Below are 23,136 nucleotides of genomic sequence, written 5' to 3'. Positions count from 1 at the left end.
GTATCAGGTCACCCCTCAGTCTCCTTAGCCTGAGCCTATCCAATCTCTGTCAGAACTAAATTCCCCACTGATCTCCCTCCTAATTCTTACCCTACAAGCATGACAATTGTTGCAATGTAGGAAAAGAGCAGCCAATTGGTGCAGAGCCAGATCTCGCAAGCAATGATGGAGAAATGTTGAATGGAACTTAATTATTGTTCTCAGAATATTGGAAAGAACTCTCCTTTTTCTTCCAGATAGTACCCCCTGCTTTTCACTGCCCCCTTTGGAGAGGGCAGCACACCCTCACATTGTATCAGCCTGGGTTCTCAAGCCTTTCGAGTGAGAGTTCAACTCACAAGGTACGAACTGTGACCGCAGGTATGACCCCTCCAACATAGTTGACATACTGACACTTCCTTTGCACACTTCTGCAACTTATTAATACTCTCTTGGAGCTGCCATTGGACTTGTAACAGCTCCTATTGTTTAACCCAAAGTTATTAAACGGAATTATTGAACTATGGAGAAAAAATATCCGCTGTCACTGACAACCAAATACACCCTCAGTCTGGTATTGTTTCAAAGCTAACAATCTCTCGGTAAAATGGAATATTGCCCAGATTCATCTTGTTCACAGACATAGCAAGATTCAGCCATTTACCTTTTCCGTCTTTCACCTCCCAGGATCTCACTTCATTCCCCCTCAGCTGACTTCACCTATCACTGTCTAACTTGCACTCCATCCCCTCCCCACACCACCTCATTCTGCCTTCTTTCCCCTTCCTTTCAAAGTCCATTTATTATCAAAGTATGTACACATTATACAACCTCGAGATGCCTCTCCATACAGGCAGTCACGGAAACCCAAAAGAACCCATTAAAAAGACCGTCAAGCACCCAATGCGCTGAGAGAAAAACAACTCATGCAAATAACATTCAGAGCAAAAGTGTGTCCACAGACACGAAGTCTGGAGAAGCCAGAGCAGGCCACAGCCTCAGCCTCAGTTCATCGCAGAGCCCTTGGGCACAGAGCCCAGAGGAGCCGGAGCAGGCCACAGCCTCAGCCTCAGTTCATCGCAGAGCCCTCGGGCACAGAGCCCAGAGGAGCTGAAGCAGGCCACAGCCTCAGCCTCAGTTCATCGCAGAGCCCTTGGGCACAGAGCCCAGAGGAGCTGAAGCAGGCCACAGCCTCAGCCTCAGTTCATCGCAGAGCCCTCGGGCACAGAGCCCAGAGGAGCCCGAGCAGGCCACAGCCTCAGTTCATTGCAGAGCCCTCGGGCACAGAGCCCAGAGGAGCTGAAGCAGGCCACAGCCTCAGCCTCAGTTCATCGCAGAGCCCTTGGGCACAGAGCCCAGAGGAGCTGAAGCAGGCCACAGCCTCAGCCTCAGTTCATCGCAGAGCCCTCGGGCACAGAGCCCAGAGGAGCTGGAGCAGGCCACAGCCTCAGCCTCAGTTCATCGCAGAGCCCTCGGGCACAAGAGCCCAGAGGAGCTGGAGTAGGCCACAGCCTCAGCCTCAGTTCATCACAGAGCCCTCGGGCACAGAGCCCAGAGGAGCTGGAGCAGGCCACAGCCTCAGCCTCAGTTCATCGCAGAGCCCTCGGGCACAGAGCCCAGAGGAGCTGGAGCAGGCCACAGCCTCAGCCTCAGTTCATCGCAGGGCCCTCGGGCACAGAGCCCAGAGGAGCTGAAGCAGGCCACAGCCTCAGCCTCAGTTCATCGCAGAGCCCTCGGGCACAGAGCCCAGAGGAGCTGGAGCAGGCCACAGCCTCAGCCTCAGCCTCAGTTCATCGCAGGGCCCTCGGGCACAGAGCCCAGAGGAGCTGGAGCAGGCCACAGCCTCAGCCTCAGTTCATCACAGAGCCCTCGGGCACAGAGCCCAGAGGAGCTGGAGCAGGCCACAGCCACAGCCTCAGTTCATCGCAGAACCCTCGGGCACAGAGCCCAGAGGAGCTGGAGTAGGCCACAGCCTCAGCCTCAGTTCATCGCAGGGCCCTCGGGCACAGAGCCCAGAGGAGCTGGAGTAGACCACAGCCTCAGTTCATCGCAGGGCCCTCGGGCACAGAGCCCAGAGGAGCTGGAGCAGGCCACAGCCTCAGCCTCAGTTCATCGCAGGGCCAAGTAAACATCGCAGAGCCCTCAGGCACAGAGCAGCTGGAGCAGGCCACAGCCAGTCCTGATGAAGGGCATTGACCTGAAACGTCGACTGTTTATTCCTTTGCATAGAGACTGCCTAATGTGCTGAGTTCCTCCAGCATTTTGTGTGTATTCCCTGGATCTCACGTTCAGCTGATCAGACTGCTTTCCAATCATTGGTAACGGAAGGTATTGCTGATGCTGCTGTCTCACCCTTACTTTGCTCATATATACCCACTGACGTTTGGCCAGGTCCAATCGGTTCCTGACATCATTACAGCCTTAGCTCAGATTTGTGCCTAAGAGGAAAGATCCTTGCATTAGAGTGATCTCTCTCTCCCTCCCTCGATGCTGTGAGCGGATGGGGCTGGATGAAGGTTTAATTGTAGATTTGGACTCTAATTCAGTTTTTATGACGTGTCCTAGTTCTGGTCGCTCTGTTTTGCTACTACTATTGGGTGATTTTTGAATCGGGCGGCCTGCAGAGAATGAACACTGAGCTGAACTGAACTGAAATACCCCTTCTGTATTTCATATTCCATGTTTTCCATAGCTTTTTTTTGTTTCCACGTACACGATTTTTCTGTGCATGGGGGGGGGGGAGGTTGATGATTGATGTTTTTCTTTGAACGGGTTGGTTGCACAGAGCTTCCTTGTTTCATGGCTGCCTGTGTGAAAGACGAATTTCAGGGATGTGCACTGCACACATACTTTGCACCTTTGAAGAAGTGAGGTGAGAGAGACTAAATGTGGAACTAATCCGTGGGGTGGGGTGGGGTACATGGTAACGCACTTCACTTTACCGTACCAGCGACCCCGGTTCAATCCCCCGCACTGCCTGTAAGGAGCTTGCACGTTCTCCCCGTGACCGCGTGGGTTTCCTCCCACAGTCCAAGGACGTCGCGGTTGCTCGGTTAATCGGTGATTGTAAATTGTCCTGTGATTAGTGTTAAGTTGGTGGGTTGCTGGGCCACGCGGCTCGGAGGACTGGAAGGGCCTACTTGGCACTGTCTCTGAATGAATAAATAAAACTTGGGATTAATGGGTAAGATCGAAGAGTACACCAATAGGGCTGGAGATAGACCTTGCACAAAGGATAGTCAGAATCTGACTTGCATGACATGAAATTTGCTGTTTTGTGGTAGCGGTAACATTAAAATGGAGTACAAAACAAAAGGAAATGAAGTAGCGTTCCTGGACCGTTCAGAATTCTGATGATGGATGGGAAGAAGTTGTTCCTGAATCACGGAGTGTGGGTCTCCAGACTCCTGCACCTCCTTCTCTGATAGTAGCAATGAGAAGAGAGCAAGACCCTGGCTGGCGAGGGTCTTCAGTCGTGGATGCCGCCCGCCTTCTTGAATACTCGCTGTTGGCCGATCCTCCCGGTTCCTCGGCAATACTGCAGGCAAACACTCCCGGCGTCCGCACCTAACCACCCTCATTGCATTCTGCACTTCCACCAAAATGTCACCGAGTGGATATACACAATCATATTCCTAACTAGGTTTAAAAGGAATGTATTATATTTATGACCGTCATTTATACCAACGTATGACTGACCCTGAAAACATGCCCCAGTTAGTCTGTGGTTTCTCGGGGCGCGCTTTTTAATTGTTCCGGACACTTTCCGCGCTCGTGGGGAGGGGCAAATGTGCGCCCGGTTACCACAAAGCGTCCGTCAGCCGGGACATAAGTACCGATGTTCGGTCAGCACTCACCAAACTTTAAAATGCGCGAACTGCGCCCGCATCTCCCGCCTTACGCACGCGTAGTTGGGATAAGCGCTGGCTGACAGGGATTGGAGGCGTTTGGAAGTGTGGTCTTGGGGAAAGGTGAGAAATTAACAACTGCTGAGGTTTACTGTGTGAGGGGTCAGTATGCCTGCTTGCAGTACGTCGCTCTACAAAAAAAGGTAGTCTTGAGTTTTATTTGACCCCCAGTATTAGTGGTGTGAGTATTGTCTTCTCCAGGGACTCTGTCTCAGTTTATTGCAAAGAATTCACATATTTTCCCTTAAAACATTAACGCTTCTTTCACATTCCCCTCTGTGGTTAAAACTAGAGCCATCCCACGCTCTAAATCAGAATTAGATCATCGTTATAGGTGCATTGGCTACTATGATCAACGAGAATATGTTAATTTGGAATAACCAATGAGATAGGTGTGATAATTGGAAATTAAGTTGGTTGTCTTTTTCTTGTAGATGTTTGACAAGTGTGGAAAAATCCAAAAACTTAGTGACTTCAAGAAAACTGATTTGTCTACTAGTATGTTTAACATTTTCTATGTATTTTCCAAATGTTTGGATTGTTACTTTGCTTGAAATGTTAGTTTGCTGAAATTTAAAACAATGCTGGACACCTGACAAACAAAACTCAAAATGTTAGAAACGCAGAGTCCTGGATCTGAAATGTTAACTGTTTTGTTTCACACAGAAGCCACATAAAGATTGTTTCCTGCACTTTGTTTTTCCACTATCCAGTTTCTTTTTATTTCAAACTTATTAAGGAATGAAATTCTGTAACGTAGTGAGTGGTATATATCTTGTAGTAAGATTTGATAAGCTTGTAAGTAGCAAATAAACTAAATGGTTTTAATTGCCAAACATGTAAGGAATTGCTGGGGAGAGCATTAGAACTATTTTGTTCAGGGATATACAACTTAACCATTGACCATTAAATTTGTGGAAAGTGGATTGAACTGAATTTCCCAATGGAAAATCTTAATATTATTAGTAATAGTGAAAAAGAGTGCTATATCATATGCTTGACATGAAAAGGGCATAAAGCGATAATGTTGAAAAGATTGTAAAGGTTTGAAAGTACTTTTATTTATGGCCTAGATTATCAGTTTCAATGTATTTTAGATTTCTTCATTAGGCTTCCCAGTTAATCTTTACAAATTAGCAAGATTTCAGTACTGTTTTAATATAAAAATGCTTATTTGTCTGCACTTACTGATCTCTCACCTGCTAATTACCAGAATAGTTTACATCCACTGCTCTTTTCAAAGTGCTTTAACTTTTAAAGTATTTGTTTACAATTGCTTCATGGTGTTTATCTCTGATGCTTTGCCTTTGCCTGTCTCTAACTTCCTCCAGGTGATTTGTCTTACGACACACTCGTACATCACCTTTAACGATTCCATGCCTTCCTGTGCTAATGCCCTAAGTTTAGGAGTGAAAATCAGGTTTGTGTTACCAGTGCTCTACTGTCCATGTCCTCCCTCTCCTCCTTGTCCCATTCTCTCATTCACTAACCATGTTTGCACTTTATCCCTTTGTTCACCAAACTTTTACCCTATCACAGACATCCACTCTCCTGGCAAATTCTTTTATCTCCTTCCCAATTATGACGAAGGGTCTTCCACCTAATCTTTTTCCCCGTTGATATGGCCTGACCTGGTGTGCATTTCTTGCATTTTCTGTTTTTGTTTTACAAGATCAGAAACTTAGCTCAATAGACCATTGCACTTCTCAGTCCTATTTTGAAGATGTACCGGAGGTGAGGGACGGCTGGTTCAGCTTGCTGCTCCATGACATTTACCCGACTGTGCACTGAACTGAGGCTCTGGCTTGGTATTTGTGGACGGGCTCTCTTTTGTAAACTTCAGTTCTGAATGCTATTTGCTTACTTTTGGTATTTGCAAGTTCTGTCTTTTTTTCCCCTGTCCGCACATTGTGTTTGACAGTCATTTTTATTTTAATGGGTCCTTTCGGGTTTCTTTGATTTGTGGCTGCCTGTGAGGAGTCGAATCTCAAAGTCGTGTGATGTATACGTACTTCGATAATAAGTGTACCTTGATCTTGAAACTCATCTTTATCCAAGCTTTATAGCATCTGTTGTATGTGGCTCTGAGTAGAACTTTTCTTTAAATACACAATATTTTACCTAATTAAAGGCTACACAGATACAAAATTTGTTTATTTTAAAGCTGCGTGACTCTGACTGTGAGTGAATGTGCAACAGAGTAATCTTGTGACCCAGAATAATACTTTTGCATTATTACTTGGCTAAATTTTTCACTTGGGTAAAATCTAGTGCTTTGCCCTAGTGCTATTGCATTACAGCCCTGTGGCATTTAGTGCCAAGGTGTAACTGAGGGACGGGTAGGCAAGAGTATTTTATTGACTTTTCTTTAAAAACCGTTTGAAGCAGAAACGTGCTTAACAATCTTGTCGCCTGCTCTCATGTCTGTTCCTGAGATACAGGTTCCCAGCAGGACTACATTACTGAGCAGATTGTGGTGGGCTGTTGTTATCTTGAACTGCACAGCCTCTGAGGTGAGGGATTTGGCTGCAAGAGCATGGCTCAGTAGGTATGGGGTTTCTGTACCAGATTGCATCACAGCCTGGTATGGAAACACCAATGCCCTTGAATGGAGAATCTACAAAGTAGTGGATATGGCCCGGTCCATCCAGGGTAGAGCCCACCCCACCATTGAGCACATCTACATGAAACAGTGATGCAGGAAAGCAGCACCCATTATCAGGGACCACCACCACCACCCAGGACATGCTGTCCTCTCGCTGCTGTCAGGAAGAAGGTACTGGAGCTTCAGGACTCACACCACTATGTTCAGGAACAGTTACCCCACCTCAGTCATCCGGCTCTTGAACCAGTGGGGATAACCTCGTACAACTTCACTTGCCCCATCATTGAAATGTTCCCATGGCCTTTGATCTCACCTTTCAGGACTCTTCATCTCATGTTCTGGCTATGTATTGCTTGCTTACTTGTTATTTCTTTTTGTATGTCCACAGTTTGTCTTTTGAACACCCAAGTTGGTGTGGTCTTTCATTGATTCTGTTATGACTATTCCTCCATTGAGTATGCCTGCAAGAAAATGAATCTCATGGCTGTATATGGTGACATATATGTAATTTGATAATAAAGTTACTGTGACTTGGAAAATGGAAGGTGTGAGTTTGAGAATTGTTGTAAAAGAACAGCTGAAAGCATCTGTTTTGGTTGTAACAAGAACATTCACCCTCCAGCAAATACTGGGGGCTGGTAGGGCACTCAGCAGGTCAGAGAGCGTCTGTTGGAGGGGAATAAACATTTGACATTTTGGGCTGAGATCCTTCATCAGGACTGGAAAGGAAGGGGGCAGAATCCACAAACTGAAGGTGGGGGGAAGTAGTACAAGCTGGCAGGTGATAGGTGAGACCTGGTGAGTGGGGGAGGGGGTACCCAAGTGTCTGGCCCCCTCTCCAGCCATTCAGATTGAGAAGAAAATAGGTTACCATTAAAGTTAAATTGTTGGCCGTAACTTTGCCCTGTAATTTGTATATTTGGTTTTTTTCTATCGATTGGAAAACTCAAATAATTTTAAATTCTTATGGTTTAATATGTGATATCTTTTCATTTTAGGGCACATTTAATCTGCTAATAAGTTTGAGGGGAATGCCAAGAGTTTGCTAGTATGGAACTCACTAGAGAGATGTCTGGGATATGCCAAGAGTTTGCTGATATGGAACTCACCGGAGACTTGTCCAGTGACACCACACCAAATATCCGACCAGAGGTGGGCAAATCTTTGTTACTGGGTCACAAAAAATATTTGTTGTGGATTACGTCTTGAATGATGATTTAGGGTCGTCTACCCATAGTTAACGTTTCGTTCTCCCTCTTTACTAAACTCAGCTCCACTGAGATTGCAGAGACACGTCTGGTTTGAGGGCTCGGCAGGAGTCGTGCTGAGACACTACTTCCCTTTCATGTAGAGACTGGAGTGAATCAATATAGTCCCAGAATGTGAGGAGACTGACCCTGCACTCAAGGTCATAATTAATTTGAGCTACATATCCCAAATAGTTGTGGACACTCAGACATTTTAGGACACTTATGATTAAGGGGATTGTGGATTTGATGTATAAACTGTTAAGCCTTGCTTACCTGCGCTGAATTAATATCATCAGGCCAGCAACATAAGAAGGCATTTCACTGTTCTGTAAAATGATAGACATTTCATGCACAAAGCACTGAAAACAGTCAGTGCAATGAGTGTCTACTTGACTTGTTTTATTTGTCTCGAACGTAAGATGGAGAATTCAGTTTTCCTTGAGGTACTACTGAGAGATCTTTCACAACCACCTAGGACCAAATGCTTGTCAACCTTCCTCTGATTGCAAGTCGCCTGCCTGTGTTCTGCTTTGAGGCTGGGGGCTTGTCCCTCGGCTGAAGTGACAGGAGTGAGTCATTAGGCTTTGAATTGATAATGTAACTGGGCTGGTCTACACCCATCTTCCCTCATCTCCTGCAGATCAGTGGTGGCAGCACAGAGCACAGCCTGTTCTAATGCCTGGAGTGAGGGATAATGTTGAGAGGTCTGGTAAACTACGTATACCTGTCTGGACATGCCCCTCTGCTGACTGCTCCTGTGGCTCCTCCCACAGACCCCGGTATAAAGGCGATTGGAGGCACTGCTCCTCCCTCAGTCTCCAGGATGTTGTGTGGTGGTCTCTTGCTGCTAATAAAAGCCTATCGTTCGCCTCCCGTCTCCGAGAGTTTTTGATGGTGCATCGAGAGGTTTACATTTGGACCAGATAATCTGATATTTGCTGCAACACACAACATGCTGGAGGAGCTGGGCAGGTCAGGCAGCATCTGTGGGCAAAAGAGCAAAAGGGCCTTGGCCTGAAATGTCAACTCCTACTCTTCTCCATAGATGCTGCCTGACCTGCTGAGTTCCTCCAGCATTCTGTGTGTGTTGCTTTAGATTTCTAGCACCTGCAGATATTCTGATGTTTGAGGGCTAGTATCTGCTGATGTTTTGCAGAATGAGAGGTTTAGTTGCAAAAGAAAATCCTGAGGGAACTTGACAGGGTGGATATGGAGAGGGAGCTTCCAGCCGAGAGAGAATCTAAAACTGAGTCGCTGTCCAAAGCTGAAGGATCATTTGTTTAATTCGGGTGAAGTGAGCTTTTTTTTCTGAGGTGTGTGGGTCTTTGAAACTTTGTTCTTCAAAGGATGACCAAAGCAAAATCTTTGGAATTATTTTGAGATTGGTGTTTCGTTTTGTTTGTTAACTAAACATTAAGTGTTGTGGCAGACAGCGTGGTTCTGTAGTTAGATCAGAGGCCGTATTAAAGGTGGGATAGACTCAATTGAAATAAGCTTTCCTACGTTACCGTCCCTGTGCACAAATTAGCTGCTATGTTCCCTACAGTGACAACATTTTAAAAACAAAATGTAATATGGAGAATGGATCACAAATCTGGTGTAGGCAATTAAATTAAATGTGTAGAGATTTGTCTGAAATCAGTATCTATTGCAAGATGGTACATCTGGTTAATTCCAGTATTTTGAACCTTAAAATGTCTCTTCTTCCAGAAAAGTCCATCTGTGGCATCTGCGGAAGGCGAATCTGGATCTCAGAGCAGCAAGAAGAGCTTCGATCTTGTTGTGTTTGATGCTCTCATGGTGCCCCCACAGCAGTTTGCAGTAAGTAGAACGAGATGGGAGAGGGAAGGAAGAGCCAAGATGAGTTTGGTGTGAGTTATTGAAAGCGGTGTCGCCTCGGTTGTGGTGAGGACTGGGCCTCAAGCCTTGGGATTGTGTTGTAGCGCGGCACGCGAGCCAGGTTGGGAGTGGCCATTCCTGTCAGTGCTGCCCTCGGATGGTGGATTGGTGGAATTACAGGCTGGACTGGCAGGAGCCATCAATTTTGTGGGACTATTCGCTCAGGGTCTTGGACTAAAAACGTGTTTTCTTAAGTGACTATGTTCTCTTTCACCACCACACCCCCCCCCCCTGCTATTTTGAATGTGCGTGTATGTTTTTGCACCTTGGCCCCAGAGGAACGCTGTCTCATTCGGCTGTAGGCATGGATAGTTAATTTGGTTTGAAAGAACTGAATTAGAAGAGCTATTGTTGGGCAGGGTACCAAATAGTACTAGGTGGTGAATCCCTTGGGTCTTAGCCTGCAACTATTTCTATGTATATAGCACCTTTAACAGGGTAAATATGTCATCAGAGAATTAGTAGATAAAAATTAATAATTATCATCAGGGCCTGGGATTTAGGCACCATTAAGACTTCTGCAGCATCAAGTTCCTCCTTTTTATTTGTAGAGATATACTCTAGAATTTCACCTCCTCCTTTGCTTTGTTCTCCACCTACAAAGTCTGCTTCCTTTGAGAATATGGATGAAAAGTATTCATCCACCTGTATCTTCTGGCTCTAAACACCAATTTCCCCTGTTGTCCCTGCGAGACCCTGTTCTTATTCTTTTGCCTTTATACACAAAACGTTTTCTGCTTTACCTTGATCCTGGCTCCCAGTGATGCATCATGAACTCCACAATGCCTTCCTAACTTCCTTTTAATGTTATCCCTAAACATTTTATACTCCAGGCACATCCCACCTCTCTTTAGTTCTCCAAGTCTGACCGTCAAGGGTTCCATGGACTTTTTACCCTTGTCTTCCACCCTTACAGGAATCTGTTGACCCTGAACTCATACTATTTCTCCTTTGACTGCTTCCCACTATGCATATGTATATGTACCTGTGAGTAAGTGCTCCCAGTCGTGTCTGGTCTTCACTGTCCAGTCTTCCGCCTGGTCTTGACTTGTCTTCCTTTGACTTAAGACCTTTGCTTGTAACCATTTTGAGATGTATGAAGTTGCAGTCACTACCTCCACAATGCTTCCCCACTGAAACTCCCATTTCTTTACTGGCCCCAAGATAAGGTCCCATAATGCTCATCTTCTCTGGCCTGTCTGCGTATCGTGTCAAAGAAAAATCCTGGCCATACCTTAAAAGCTTTTCTGCCTCTGAGCTTTTCATACTGTGGAAATCCCAGTTAATATTTAGAAAACTGAAATCCCCAACCTGTAACCTTATTATTATAGCTCTTTGCTCTTTGCCAGTACAGGCAAACCACAAGCCACCAGTGGACGTGGTGAATATGGGTTCAATTTCATCTTATAAGGATAAGTACATGGATGGAAGGGGTTTGGAGGACGTGGTCTGGATGCAGATCAATGTGACTAGATGGAGCGCGGATTACACAAATGGTGTTTCTGTGCTGTAGTTTTCTATTACTCTATCTAATCACATTTTCCCTGTTGATAGTTTAGGAAGTTTATGGTAATTCCCCAGCTAAGGGCTAAGCCACATAAGGAGAGGGAGATGAATCAACATGAGTTAAGGAAGTAGGTTTTAAAAGAGAAATTCTAGAGGTTATGAGGCCACAATGTGGGAGCAGTTGGATTGAGTAATTAAAGGGTTGTATGAGATGGGGAGGTGTCATCAGAGGAGCTTTTTAAGATCCATGCGTTGCTAAGCAGGAGTAGAACAGTGAGTGCACGGTTTTAGGAGGTGTGAGTTGTGATCTAGACATCGGAGCTTTGGGCTCATTTATTCTAATGACACGTAGAGAGGACAGGGTTTCCCCAGTCTGGGGTCCATGGACCCCTTGCTTAATGGTATTGGCTCATGGCTGAGGACCCCTGTGCTGGAATAATCAAGTCTGGAGTTGGCAAAGGAGTAGAGCAAGTGTTTAGAAGCAGCTGAGCGGACAAGGGGTGGATTTGGTTAACGTCTTGAGGATGGAGCTCATGCGATAGGTAGGATGATTGAACCCTAACACAGGATCAGATTGAACCAAAACTGCAGAGAGTTAACTTGAGTCATAAACACAAGGGTGTCAAAGGTTACGAGGAGAAGGCAAGAGAAAGGGGGTTGAGAAGGATAATAAATCAGCCATGAAGGAATACCAGAGCAGACTCGATGGGCCGAATGGCCTGATTCTGCTCCCATGACTTGTGTTCTTGTGGCAGGGAGAGGGAGGAAGCTGGTCTTGCGGTCTTATGACAGGGAGGGGGTGGAAGCCGGTAGCCAGGGATTGGGGATTGTAATCCGATTGCAGCGAGCTGGAATGTTCTCGAGGCCACCAGGATGAGAAGGTTGAAATCCAGTGATCCCTCCAAAAGACTTGCATGCTGGAAAGCTGGGTGGGGTTGATTTTCTTCCCAAAAACAACTTTGAGTCTCGTGAACAATGTATGAATGTCAGAAGGCAAGGTATATCAGGTATTGCATCAGCTGGTGTCGGGAAGATGTGTGGGGAATATCAGAATGCAAGGCATACAAGGTGTGAGAACATCAGTGCCTGCCGTCAGATGACGATGTGTAGAGAATATAGAATGCAGGGCGTATTAGGTGTTAGAACTGCATCTTTTAATTGTTGGTTGATAAACCTGTCAGTCTGGCTTCACTACCTGGCTTTGAGTTATGTCATATGAGGTTACTGTTGAAAGTGTCCTTTTTGATCTCAAGCATTGTTTTAAGCAGTGAGTTCTAGATCCCACCTTCCCATACTCAAAGCAAATAAATCTTCATACTATTCACACTCTAATCTTCTTGATTACTGTAAATTATCTGCCAAGAGGCATGTGTTAGTCCTTGCTGTGTCTTTGCCTCTCTTGTACTAATTAAACCTCTCTCATTCTCTAAAGAAAATAACCTCCTTCAAAACAGTTGCTCATAAACAAAATCCTGCAACCTTGGTAACATTCTCCTCAATCCTGTCTCTAAAATGATCGCATCCTTCCTGTAGTGTCTTAACTAGAAAGGCGTAAAGTGTCTTGTACTTTGTACAGTTCCAGCATGAAGGAATAAGTTTACCAAAGTGAGAGAGGAAAGAAGTACAGATAAAGGAATTTATAGACATAACAATTTTCACAGCCGGCAAGTTTAAAGTTTTTATCATTTTAATTTTCTTTTTGAACTGCTGCTTGAGTTGCTGTTTAATTTGGAGCTTGTTTGCCAGAGTCTGCAGTGTTGTGGAACTGATATTAATTCATATTGCTATGGTACCTTCATTGCACTTGTGATATCCAAAATGCCCCAGGGTTTATCGTTTATAAAGTGTGTGTTACTTGAAAACAAATCAACACAGCTGAGGGGCTAAACCAGAGTAATCGAGCTTCCAAATAATGAATTTCCAAATTGAAAAAGGTATGTTCAATCTTCTATTACAAAACCAGCAAAGACAAATGATGTTGAAGTGATTTAAAAAAAAACACGAACTAATAAAACTAAATTAGCAATATAACGGTCTAATAGTGATATTTGCGATACTAAGCCACCTGATTGCATAACTAGTGATAACTAACCGATACTGGATGCAATGACTGTAACCAGCATTCCAATTAGCATAATAAGTGAAGTTAGTGGTTAAGAAAAAAGAATCATCCCCCGTGGCTAACTCGCTCTGCACTAGACTAGACCAAACTGCATTAAGACAAAGCGTGAATGCGTAGCTATACTCATTTGCTTCTACCATGCCCCAACCCATATGACAGATTACCATAATAAATGCACCAGAAAATAAAATAGATATCATGGGTTACATGCACCAAATTTGGGCACAAGTGCGATCATAAGACATAGGAGCAGAATTAGGCCATTTGGCCCATCGAGTCTGCTCTGCCATTCAGTCATGGCTGATCCTTTTTTTAAAATCTCCTCCTCAACCCCAGTTCCAGGCCTTCTCCCCGTAACCTTTGATACCATGTCCGAACAAGAACCTATCAATCTCTGCCTTAAATACACCCAACGATTAATGGCCACGTCCTCTGCTTCAATAATGTTGGCTGGGATAAAATTGCCTCTTTGACTTTAGTACGTTATTATCTATCCAGTAGCTTTTGGATGCTGGTGTATAGATATTCAAAGTTTTGCCTGTCAAAGGATGTAGGGATCAGACTTGAGGCATGGGATCAACCAGCTTTTTACCGAATTCTGGAGCAAGTTTGAAGGCCAAGATCATCCATTATCATGTCTTATCCTTGCAGGCAGCCGAAGTGCGACACTTGTCCCCACCCCACCTCCCTCACTTCCAATCAGGGCCCCAAACAGTCTCTCAAGGTGAGGCAACACTTCAGCTGCAAATCGGCTGGGGTCGACTGTTGTGTCTGGTGCTTCCGATGCAGGCTGATCTCCATTGGTGAGACCTTCGTAAATTGGAGGACCGCCTCGTCGAGCCCCTCTGCTCCATCCGCCACAACTGGGATTTCCCAGTGGCCAAACATTTTAATTCTGATTCCCATTCCAAAGTGTCTATCCATGGCCTCCTCTTGTGCCAAACGAGGCCACACTCAGGGTGGAGGAGCAACACCTTGTGTTCCATCAAGATACCCTCCAACCTGATTACATGAATATCAATTTCCCCCTCCAGTGAACAACTTTCTCCACAGAAGTGGAGAGAGTGAGCAGTTTCAAGTTCCTGGGTGTCAAGATCTCTGAGGATCTAACCTGGTCCCAACATACCGATGCAGTTATAAAGAAGGCAAGACAATGGCTATGCTTCATTAGGAGTTTGAAGAGATTTGGCATGTTCATAAATACACTCAGAAACTTCTATAGATGTACCGTGGAGAGCATTCTGACAGGCTGCATCAGTGTCTGGTGTGGGGGGCGTGGGCTACTGCACGGGATTGGAAGAAGATGCAGACAGTTGTGAATTTAGTCAGCTCCATCTTGGGCACTAGCCTACAAAAGTACCCAGGACATCTTTAGGGAGCGGTATCTCAGAAAGGCAGCGTCCATATCAAGGGCCTCCAGCACCCAGGGCGCGCCCTTTTCTCACTGTTACCATCAGGTCGGAGGTACAGAAGCCTGAAGGCACACACTCAGCGATTCAGGTACAGCTTCTTCCCATTTGCCATCCGATTCCTAAATGGACATTGAACCCACAAACAGTACCTCACTTTTTAAATATACATTATTTCTGTTTTTCGCATGATTTTAATCTATTCAGTATATGTATACTGTAAATTGATATTATTATTATTTTATTCTTGTGTATTATGTATTGCATTGAACTGCTGCTACTATGTTAACAAATTTCACGACACATGCCGGTGATAACAAACCTGATTCTGATTCTGAGAGGGGCTGAGGGGGGGCGGTGGGGAAGGATCAGCCATGATTGAATGGCGGAGCAGACTCGATTGGCAAAATGGCCTAATTTTGCTCCTATGTCTTATGGCCTCTTTGAGTTGAATTGTTTCTGGGCTCTTCTGAGATTTCAGCTGTCTGTAATTTTGAAATGTCCGATAAATGTGTGCTGATGCGGCCTCAGTCTCTCTGCAAGCTTTGAATGCGTTTTTTTTTAAATAATTGTACAAAATTGCCAGTAGACGCTGCCTGTGTTCTCAAGAGGTCCAAAGTTCTGATATTTTTGGAAACGCATTTAGTTTGGATGCTTGGACATTGTGTCTTGTCCACAGGGGCAAGAGTCGTCAGTTCTGGACCTGAAACCTAAGCACTGTCATTTCCGTTCTGCTTTCAGTGTCTCACTGACTCACTGTTGTGTGCATTCATTTAGAATCCAAATCAGGTGTGGTATCGCTGACTCGTATGTCATGGAAAGGTCCAGCTTGTCCCTTCAAAAATGTGTTCTTTTTGAGCATGGTTAATTACTGTCAAACAATCCCTTTGTTGAGAAACGAGACCATTCAAAACATTCCGATCTATCCATCACGTATTGTACATCGAAACATGCAGTGAAATGCCGTCTTTGCGTTAACAGCCAGCACAACCCCAGGAGGTGCTGAGGGCAGTCTGCAAGGGTCACCACACGTTCCGATGCCAGTGCTCGGCAGGACAACACAGAAAGAACACAGCCGGCCACAAAACCACAGCAGCAAAACAAGCCCATTTGCCCCCTCCCCCCACCCTCCCACATACAACTCCTGAACAGGCCCCCACCCCTCTAAGTTTGGGAATGAAATAGCAGTTAACTTTTTGCCTCTTTTTTTTTTGAAAGGGCTAAGTGGGATTGAATATCATTCAGCAAGAGGTGCAGCACAGAAGTAGGCCATTCAGCCCAACTAACCCATGTTTGCTCTTTTAAAGGGCCCTCCATTTAGTCCCACTTTCATACTCTTGCTTCACCATCCCTCCCCCCCCCCCCCGCACCCAGATATTTAACTTATTTGCTAATGAATCTGTTTCCATAGCCTTTTAGTGGTGTGTGTTCTAAATGCTAACTAATTTGTATTTTTTGTTTGTTCTGTCACTCTGGTTTTTTGTTAATCAACTCTTATTGGTGTACTTGGTGATCCTTTAGCCTGGGGATGGGGGGTGGGGGGGCGAGGATACAACTCCATATCTACAATGTCCACTTCCAATTGCTCTCAGGTTGAGGGCCTTGCTTGGGCCCCGCCTGTGGGTAGTTAAAGAGTCAGCCACAGGTGGATCTGAAATTGCATGCAGGTTGGACTGAGTTCTGATATTAAGTCATTCGTTCCCTCAAGCTTGAATGAGAAGTTGGTTGATGGTGAGCTTCAAGTCCACTCTTCTGTCTGATGTCCATCCTCTGATATGTCAGCTTTGAATATTCTGTACAACTGAGCATCCAAACTTCCTGTTCAGAATCAACAAAAACATTGACACTCTATATAAAGAATTTTCTCAGCTGTTCTAGGGAACTTTTTACCAAGTCTTTTTTTTAACCTCTGCCGGTCTGACACAAGTGCCTAATTATAGTTCTGTTATTCCCACACACTGCAAAATTATTCCATGGAGACAAGCAACATAATGTTTGAATCCAGTCCTTTCTGATTGATCTTTGCTGGGTCTTAACTAAACCTTGGATCTTCAGAAACCCATCTAGAGTTCAGAAACCCTTTCACGTTGTGCAGTTTTTGAAGTTTTTCTTTGCTGGAATAGTGCTGTTAAGTAATTCACTAGCTTTGCTGCTGACCTTCAACATGTTTGCTCTTAACCTGATTTCACAGTTAAATCCTTTTGCTAGCAAGTATTGTGCAGCTAAACTGATCTGGTCCATCCTCTTCCTGATCTCTCAGATGCTCCAATCTGCTCAACTCCAGGAGAAGCACATTCAATTTCTTTTCTTTTTTTTAAAAATTTTTTTATTAGTTTTTCAAAACATTTTACAAAATTAAAAACCCCAAATCCCAATGAGGAGCATTAATACAGTGCAAGATTAAGCATACAATAACAATATGATACAAAGGAAGAGAATTTAACAAAAAAGCACCTAAATTAAAGACAAGTAAGCTTAGTGTCCTTCTCAAGCCCCACAACACAAGAAAAAAACAACAATTCCAGACCAACCACCACACAATATAGAGAGTATAAGTCCGGACAGTCAAACTCCCAGACTGTGAATACACTTAGCAACAGAGGATAATAATGCCTACTACCAGAAAAAAAAAGGGAGCTGAAAGCAAGGGACCGAAAAGAAAAAAAAAACCCTAGTCAAGAGGAAGGTTATGAAAGTACTCGATAAAAGGCCCCCAGATCTTATGGAACTTTAAATCCGAATTGAGAACTGAATAATGAATTTTTTCGAGGTCCAAGCAGGCCATAATGTCGTTAAGCCATTGCGCATGAGTGGGTGGGGCAACATCTCTCCATCTAAGGAGGATCAAGCGTCTCGCCAGGAGAGAGGCAAAGGATAGTATTCGGCATTTGGTCGGACCCAGACATAAATCTGTCTCACCCCAAAAACCGAACAGAGCAATTAAGGGGTTAGGTTCTAGGTGCTGATTCAGAATACCCGATAGTGTAGTGAAGACATCTTTCCAGAATTTCTCCAAGCTAGGACAGAACCAGTACATATGGATGAGAGAGGCCACGCCCCTCTTGCATTTATCACAGAGCGGACTAATGCCAGGGTAGAATCGAGATAGTTTAGATTTAGACATGTGGGCTCTATGAACAATCTTAAACTGTAAGAGACAATGGCGAGCACAAAGAGAGGTTGAGTTGACCGATTTGAGAACTGAGTCCCAGCTCTCCTCGGATAAGGAGATATTTAAATCCTGCTCCCAGGCCATTTTAATTTTATCCACAGGGGCCTGTCGTAAGGCTGCTAGTTTATCTTGGATAATTGAAATTAAACCTTTACCTAGTGGATTAATGGAAAGAAATAGGTCCATAGCATTTTTCGCAGGCATTTCAGGAAAGTTAGGAATTAAAGGAGCAGTAAAGTGTCGGATTTAGAGATATCTGAAAAAGTGAGCGTTAGGCAGGTTGAACTTAACAGAGAGCTGTTGAAAAGAAGCGAAGCGGTTATCAATGAAGAGATCTTCAAAATGTCTAATGCCCTTCCTGTACCAAACATGGAATGCTGAATCGAACGTAGTAGGTAAAAAAAGGTGATTATGTGCGACAGGGCTAGAAATGGAAAACCCCTGGAAACCATAGCATTTCCTGAACTGAGCCCATATACGCAAAGTGTGTCTAACCAGAGGATTAGCTATTGATCTGGGCTGACTGCTAGGGAGTGTAGAGCCAAGAAGTGCAGATATAGATAATTCTTTAGTGGAGCTCAACTCCATTGCCACCCAGTTAGGGCACTCGGGTTGGCCGTGGAAGAAAGACCAGAAGGCAGCACAATGTATATTAGCTGCCCAGTAATATAAGTGAAAGTTAGGTAAAGCCATGCCACCCTCTTTTTTAGATTTTTGGAGGTGGATTTTATTAATTCTAGAGCGCTTATTCTGCCACAGATATGACAAAATAATAGAGTCTAAGGAATCAAAAAAAGATTTAGGAATAAAAATTGGGATAGATTGAAATAAGTATAAAAATTTGGGGAGAACATACATTTTGACAACATTGATACGACCTACCAAGGACATAGATAGAGGTGACCATTGTACCAGACTCTGTTTTGTAGCATATGAAAGATTGACAAAGCACATTCAATTTTTGTCTAGAAATTTGGCACAATGAATCATTGTTGCCTCTGTTACACTCCTTGGGGTTTCTCCTTTTTGTACAGTCCCAGATGTTTTCCAAAGGTTATGCTTTGGAGTTGATTGTTTAACCTGAATAACTGATTTCTGGTGTTACCTCAGTGCTTTGTTGTATAGAGCACTGACTGGAGAGATCCTAAGCAGAGTGTTCAGTTTTTGGAAACGCAAACAGCTCTGCAGATGCTGGAAATCTGGAGCAACACACACAAAATACTGGGGGAACTCAGCTGGTCAGGCAGCATCCGTGGAAAGGTGCATCTATAGGGAAGGGTCTTGGCCCGAAACATCAGCTCTTTATTCCTCTCCGTAGATGCTGCCTGACCTGCTGAGTTCCTCCAGCATCTTGTGTGTGCACAGCTTCGGATACAAGCGCCCTTCCTAGTCTACTGTAGCTGAGACTCACAACTGCACCCTAGATCTGTACAGTTCATAAAGATGTTGTAAGGTGATTGAATAATGTAGTGCTGCTAAAAACTGATGGAAATAATGCCATCCTTGATTTGGGAGAGCACCTTGCTGGAAACGGGGCTGCCGCTCAGGACTGCAAGTGCGTTTATATATTATAAAAATTATGTTTTTGACTACCATAATCGACTATCTTGCTGGCAAATGTACAGTCTCTGGTAAATAAAATCAGTGATCTCAGGGCTCGGGTGCTGCATCAGAGAGACGTTAGGACACCGTGCGTCCTCTGCTTCACAGAATCCTGGTTAATCCCTTCCATACTGGACGCAGCGATTCAGATTGACAGGTTCACTATGCACTGTCGAGGTAAGACTGACATCTCTCAGAAGCGGAGGTGGAGGAGTGTGCCTCGTGATCAACTCCTCTCGGTGCACAGATGTATCAGTGATGTCCCAATTCTGCTCACCAGACCTGGAATATCTCACAATTAAGTGCCAGTTGTTTTCAGGAGCTTTCAGCGATCATTTTGGTAGTGGTGTACATTCCACCTCAGACCAATATCAGACTCTAGATGATTTGAGTACCGTGATCAACAGGCATGAAACAGCACACCTCGACACCTTCACCATCATTTTAGGGGATTTTAACCAGGCCAGCTAGAAAAAATCACTAAATAACTACCATCATTTGTAGTACCAGAGGAAACAGCACACTGGACCACTGGTACACCCAGATCAGGAGGTTCGTCGTCTGCTGAGGGCCAGATATGTGGCATGTACATCTGGCGACTTAGCCCTCTACAAGAAAATCAGGTATGACTTGTGGAAGGCCATTTCAAGAGTGAAGAAACAATTTTGAGCAAAGTTCGAGGCAACATTGGATGCACGTCAACTCCGGCAGGGTTTGCAAGGTGTTACTTCCTACAAAGCGAAACCCAATAGCAAGAATGGCAGCAATGCATCAAGACCTGATGAGCTCAACACCATTTATGCCCGCTTTGAAAGGGAGATTATACCTAAAGCTGTGAAGATCCCTGCTGCACCCGATGGCAACCAAGGCAGCGATCACAGGGACAATGTTTGGCTCTCTTTCAGGGGATGAACCCTCGTAGGGCACCAGGCCCCAATGGAGTAGCTGGTAAGGCTCTGAAAACGTGCCAACCAACTGGCAGGAGTATTTAAGGACATTTTCAACCTCTCATTGCTATGGTCAGAAGTTCCCACCTGCTTCAATAGGGCAATAACTATACCAGTACTCAAAAAGTTTAGTGTGAGCTGCCTTAATGACTGTTGCCCAGTGGCACTCATATCTATGATGATGAAATGCTTTGAGGGCTGGTTATAGCTAGAATCAACTCCTGCCTCAGCAGGGACCTGGACCCACAGTGATTTCCCTATCACCACAATAGTCTACGACAGACGCAATCTCAATGGCTCTTCATGCGGTGTTGGGAACAGCATCCCATGTCAGGATGCTGTTCGTTGACTATAGCTCAGCATTTAACACCATCATTCCCTCAGTGCTAAGCTATAAGCTACGGAACCTGGGTCTCTGGACCTCCCTCTGCAGCTGGATCCTTGACTTCCTAACCGGAAGACCACAAACTGTGCAGATTGGAAATAACATCACCACCTCACTGACAATTAACACTGGCACTCCACAGGAATGTTTGCTTAGCCCACTGCTCTACTCTCTCTACACCTATGACTGTGTGGCTAGGCATAGCTCAAATACCATCTATAAATACAACCATTGTTGACAGAATCTCAGATGGAGACAAGAGGGTGTACAGGAGAGAAATATACCAGCTAGTAGAGTGGTGTTGCAGCAACAACATTGCATTCAACGTCACTAAGACCAAAGAGCTGATTGTATTCTTCAGAAAAGATAAGACAAAGGATCATGAGGGATCAGAAGTGGAGTGGGTGTCAAGATCCGAGGTTCTAACCTGGTCCCAATATATCATTGCAGCTATAAAGAAGGCAAAACGGTGGCTATATTCCATTAGGAGCTTAAGGAGATTTAGTTATTCACCTAAAACACTCAAACTTCTATAAATGTACCGTGGAGAGGATTCCGACAAGTTGCATCACCGTCTGGTATGGGGAGGTTGCTGAGGTGGGCTACTGCATAGGATCGAAAAAAAGCTACAAGAAGTTGTAAACTTTGTCAGCTCCATCATGGGTACTAGCCTCCATTGTATCCAAGACATCTTCAAGGAGTGGTGTCTCAGAAAGGAGGTGTTCATCATTAAGGACCCCCCCCCCCCCCCCATCCCCCAGGACATGCCCTTTTCTCACTGTTACCATCAGGGAGAAGCTACAGAAGCCTGAAGACACACACTCAGTGATTCAGGGACAGCCTCTTCCCCTCTGCCATCCAGCTTTGGAATGGGCATTGAATCCATGAACACTACCTCACTTTTATTATTTCTGTTTCTGCACTATTTTTAACTTAACTATTTAATATGTGCATATATACTGAAATTGATTTACTTATTTTTTCCTATATTATTATGTATTGCATTGTGGTGCTGCTGCTAAGTTAACAAGTTTCATGGCCTATGCCGGTGATATTAAACCTGATTCTGAAGTGAGCAGAATGAACCTGTTTGTTAGATAAAAGATGGGGATGTATGAGTGTCTGGGAATCTCTTGTTTAACCAGATCTTCATGTTTAATCAGATATTCCACTGAAAATGTGGCTATTGATTTTAGAAAATAAAAGGGAATTGGGGAATGGGAATAGAAAATGAAGGCTGGAAAAGTGCAGTATTCAAGGCCGAATGCCTTGGGGAGAATTTAGAAGACTTGGAGTTTAATTCAGAGTGGAAGCAGCAATTTCCAGTGCATAGGCATGATATCCATTTGCTTGTGAATTGCTGCTGGTGCAATGTAGAATTAATGGGGTTGCTTCTCGTTAATGCTTTGGTTTGCAAAAGGATCCTGTTTTCACATTTCGTGCTTTACACGTGACAGGCCCCTAATTCTGGTTTACTTTTTCAGAATCAAATCACATTGCTGGACGCCGCTGTCTTCAGATCGATTCAGCCTGAGGTATGTTCCATACCGGGGGAGGGCTGCCTGACCACTGAGTACTGGAAGTAAGCTTTGTTGGTGCTCCGTTGTGGGTAGCTGTAGCTTTCTTAAGTTAGTCTGGTATGTAGGCATTCATGGTAAGGTGAGGATTTGGTGCCATATTTGGGTGGTAGAGAATGTCTTTCATCTTGACTTTGTTATAGTATAACTGACCCAATTGCCAATTTCCGAGGGTAACTCTACCTCTGTGGGTCCAGAATCATACAGGCTTCCTTTCCTAATTTTTTTTTTTAACCACAGCTGAATAATTTCATGAGTACAAGTCCAGATTGGTTTAATGAACTGAATGCACCACTGGTGGGGTTTAAGCCTGTGTCTCCGGCCTCCGGATTGATGGCTCAAAGTTTAAAAGTTCAAAAAAAGTTTTAAAGTAAATTTTATTTTATTAACAAGTACATATACGTAACCACATTGTACCCTGAGATTCATTTTTCCTGCAGGCATACTCAGTAAGTCTACAGAACGGTAATTACAGCAGGATCAGTGAAGGATCAACCAGAGTGCAGAAGACAACTGTGCAAATGAAATATAAATAAATAGCAATAAATAACAAGAACGTGAGATAATGAGTCCTTGAAAGTGAGATCATTAGTTGTGGGAACATCTCAATAGATGAGTGTAGTTATCCCCTTTTGTTCAGGAGCCTGCTGGTTGAGGGTTAGTAACTGTTCTTGAACCTGGTGGTGTGAGTCCTGAGGTTATTGTACCTTCTACCTGATGGCAGCAGGGAGAAGGGAGCATGGCCTGGGTGGTGAGGATCTTTGGTCATCTCATG

The 23,136-nt window shown here is 44.4% G+C and overlaps 1 protein-coding gene across 1 annotated transcript in view; it reads left to right on the top strand.

Moving 5' to 3' along the window:
* Positions 1–905: 905 nt before the first annotated feature.
* The window catches only part of LOC140739676 (ras-specific guanine nucleotide-releasing factor RalGPS2-like), a 127,962-nt gene continuing 105,731 nt past the window's right edge, over positions 906–23,136 (top strand). Inside the window, exons 1-5 of the mRNA XM_073068048.1 lie at positions 906–1,479; positions 1,593–2,103; positions 4,322–4,385; positions 9,453–9,563; positions 22,269–22,319. Coding sequence (XP_072924149.1) covers positions 906–1,479; positions 1,593–2,103; positions 4,322–4,385; positions 9,453–9,563; positions 22,269–22,319 — 1,311 coding nt within the window. The remainder of the gene's footprint in view (positions 1,480–1,592; positions 2,104–4,321; positions 4,386–9,452; positions 9,564–22,268; positions 22,320–23,136) is intronic.

Source organism: Hemitrygon akajei, chromosome 16 (assembly GCF_048418815.1).
Source record: "Hemitrygon akajei chromosome 16, sHemAka1.3, whole genome shotgun sequence".
Taxonomy (NCBI): domain Eukaryota; kingdom Metazoa; phylum Chordata; class Chondrichthyes; order Myliobatiformes; family Dasyatidae; genus Hemitrygon; species Hemitrygon akajei.
This window is presented reverse-complemented; position numbering and strand designations above follow the sequence as displayed.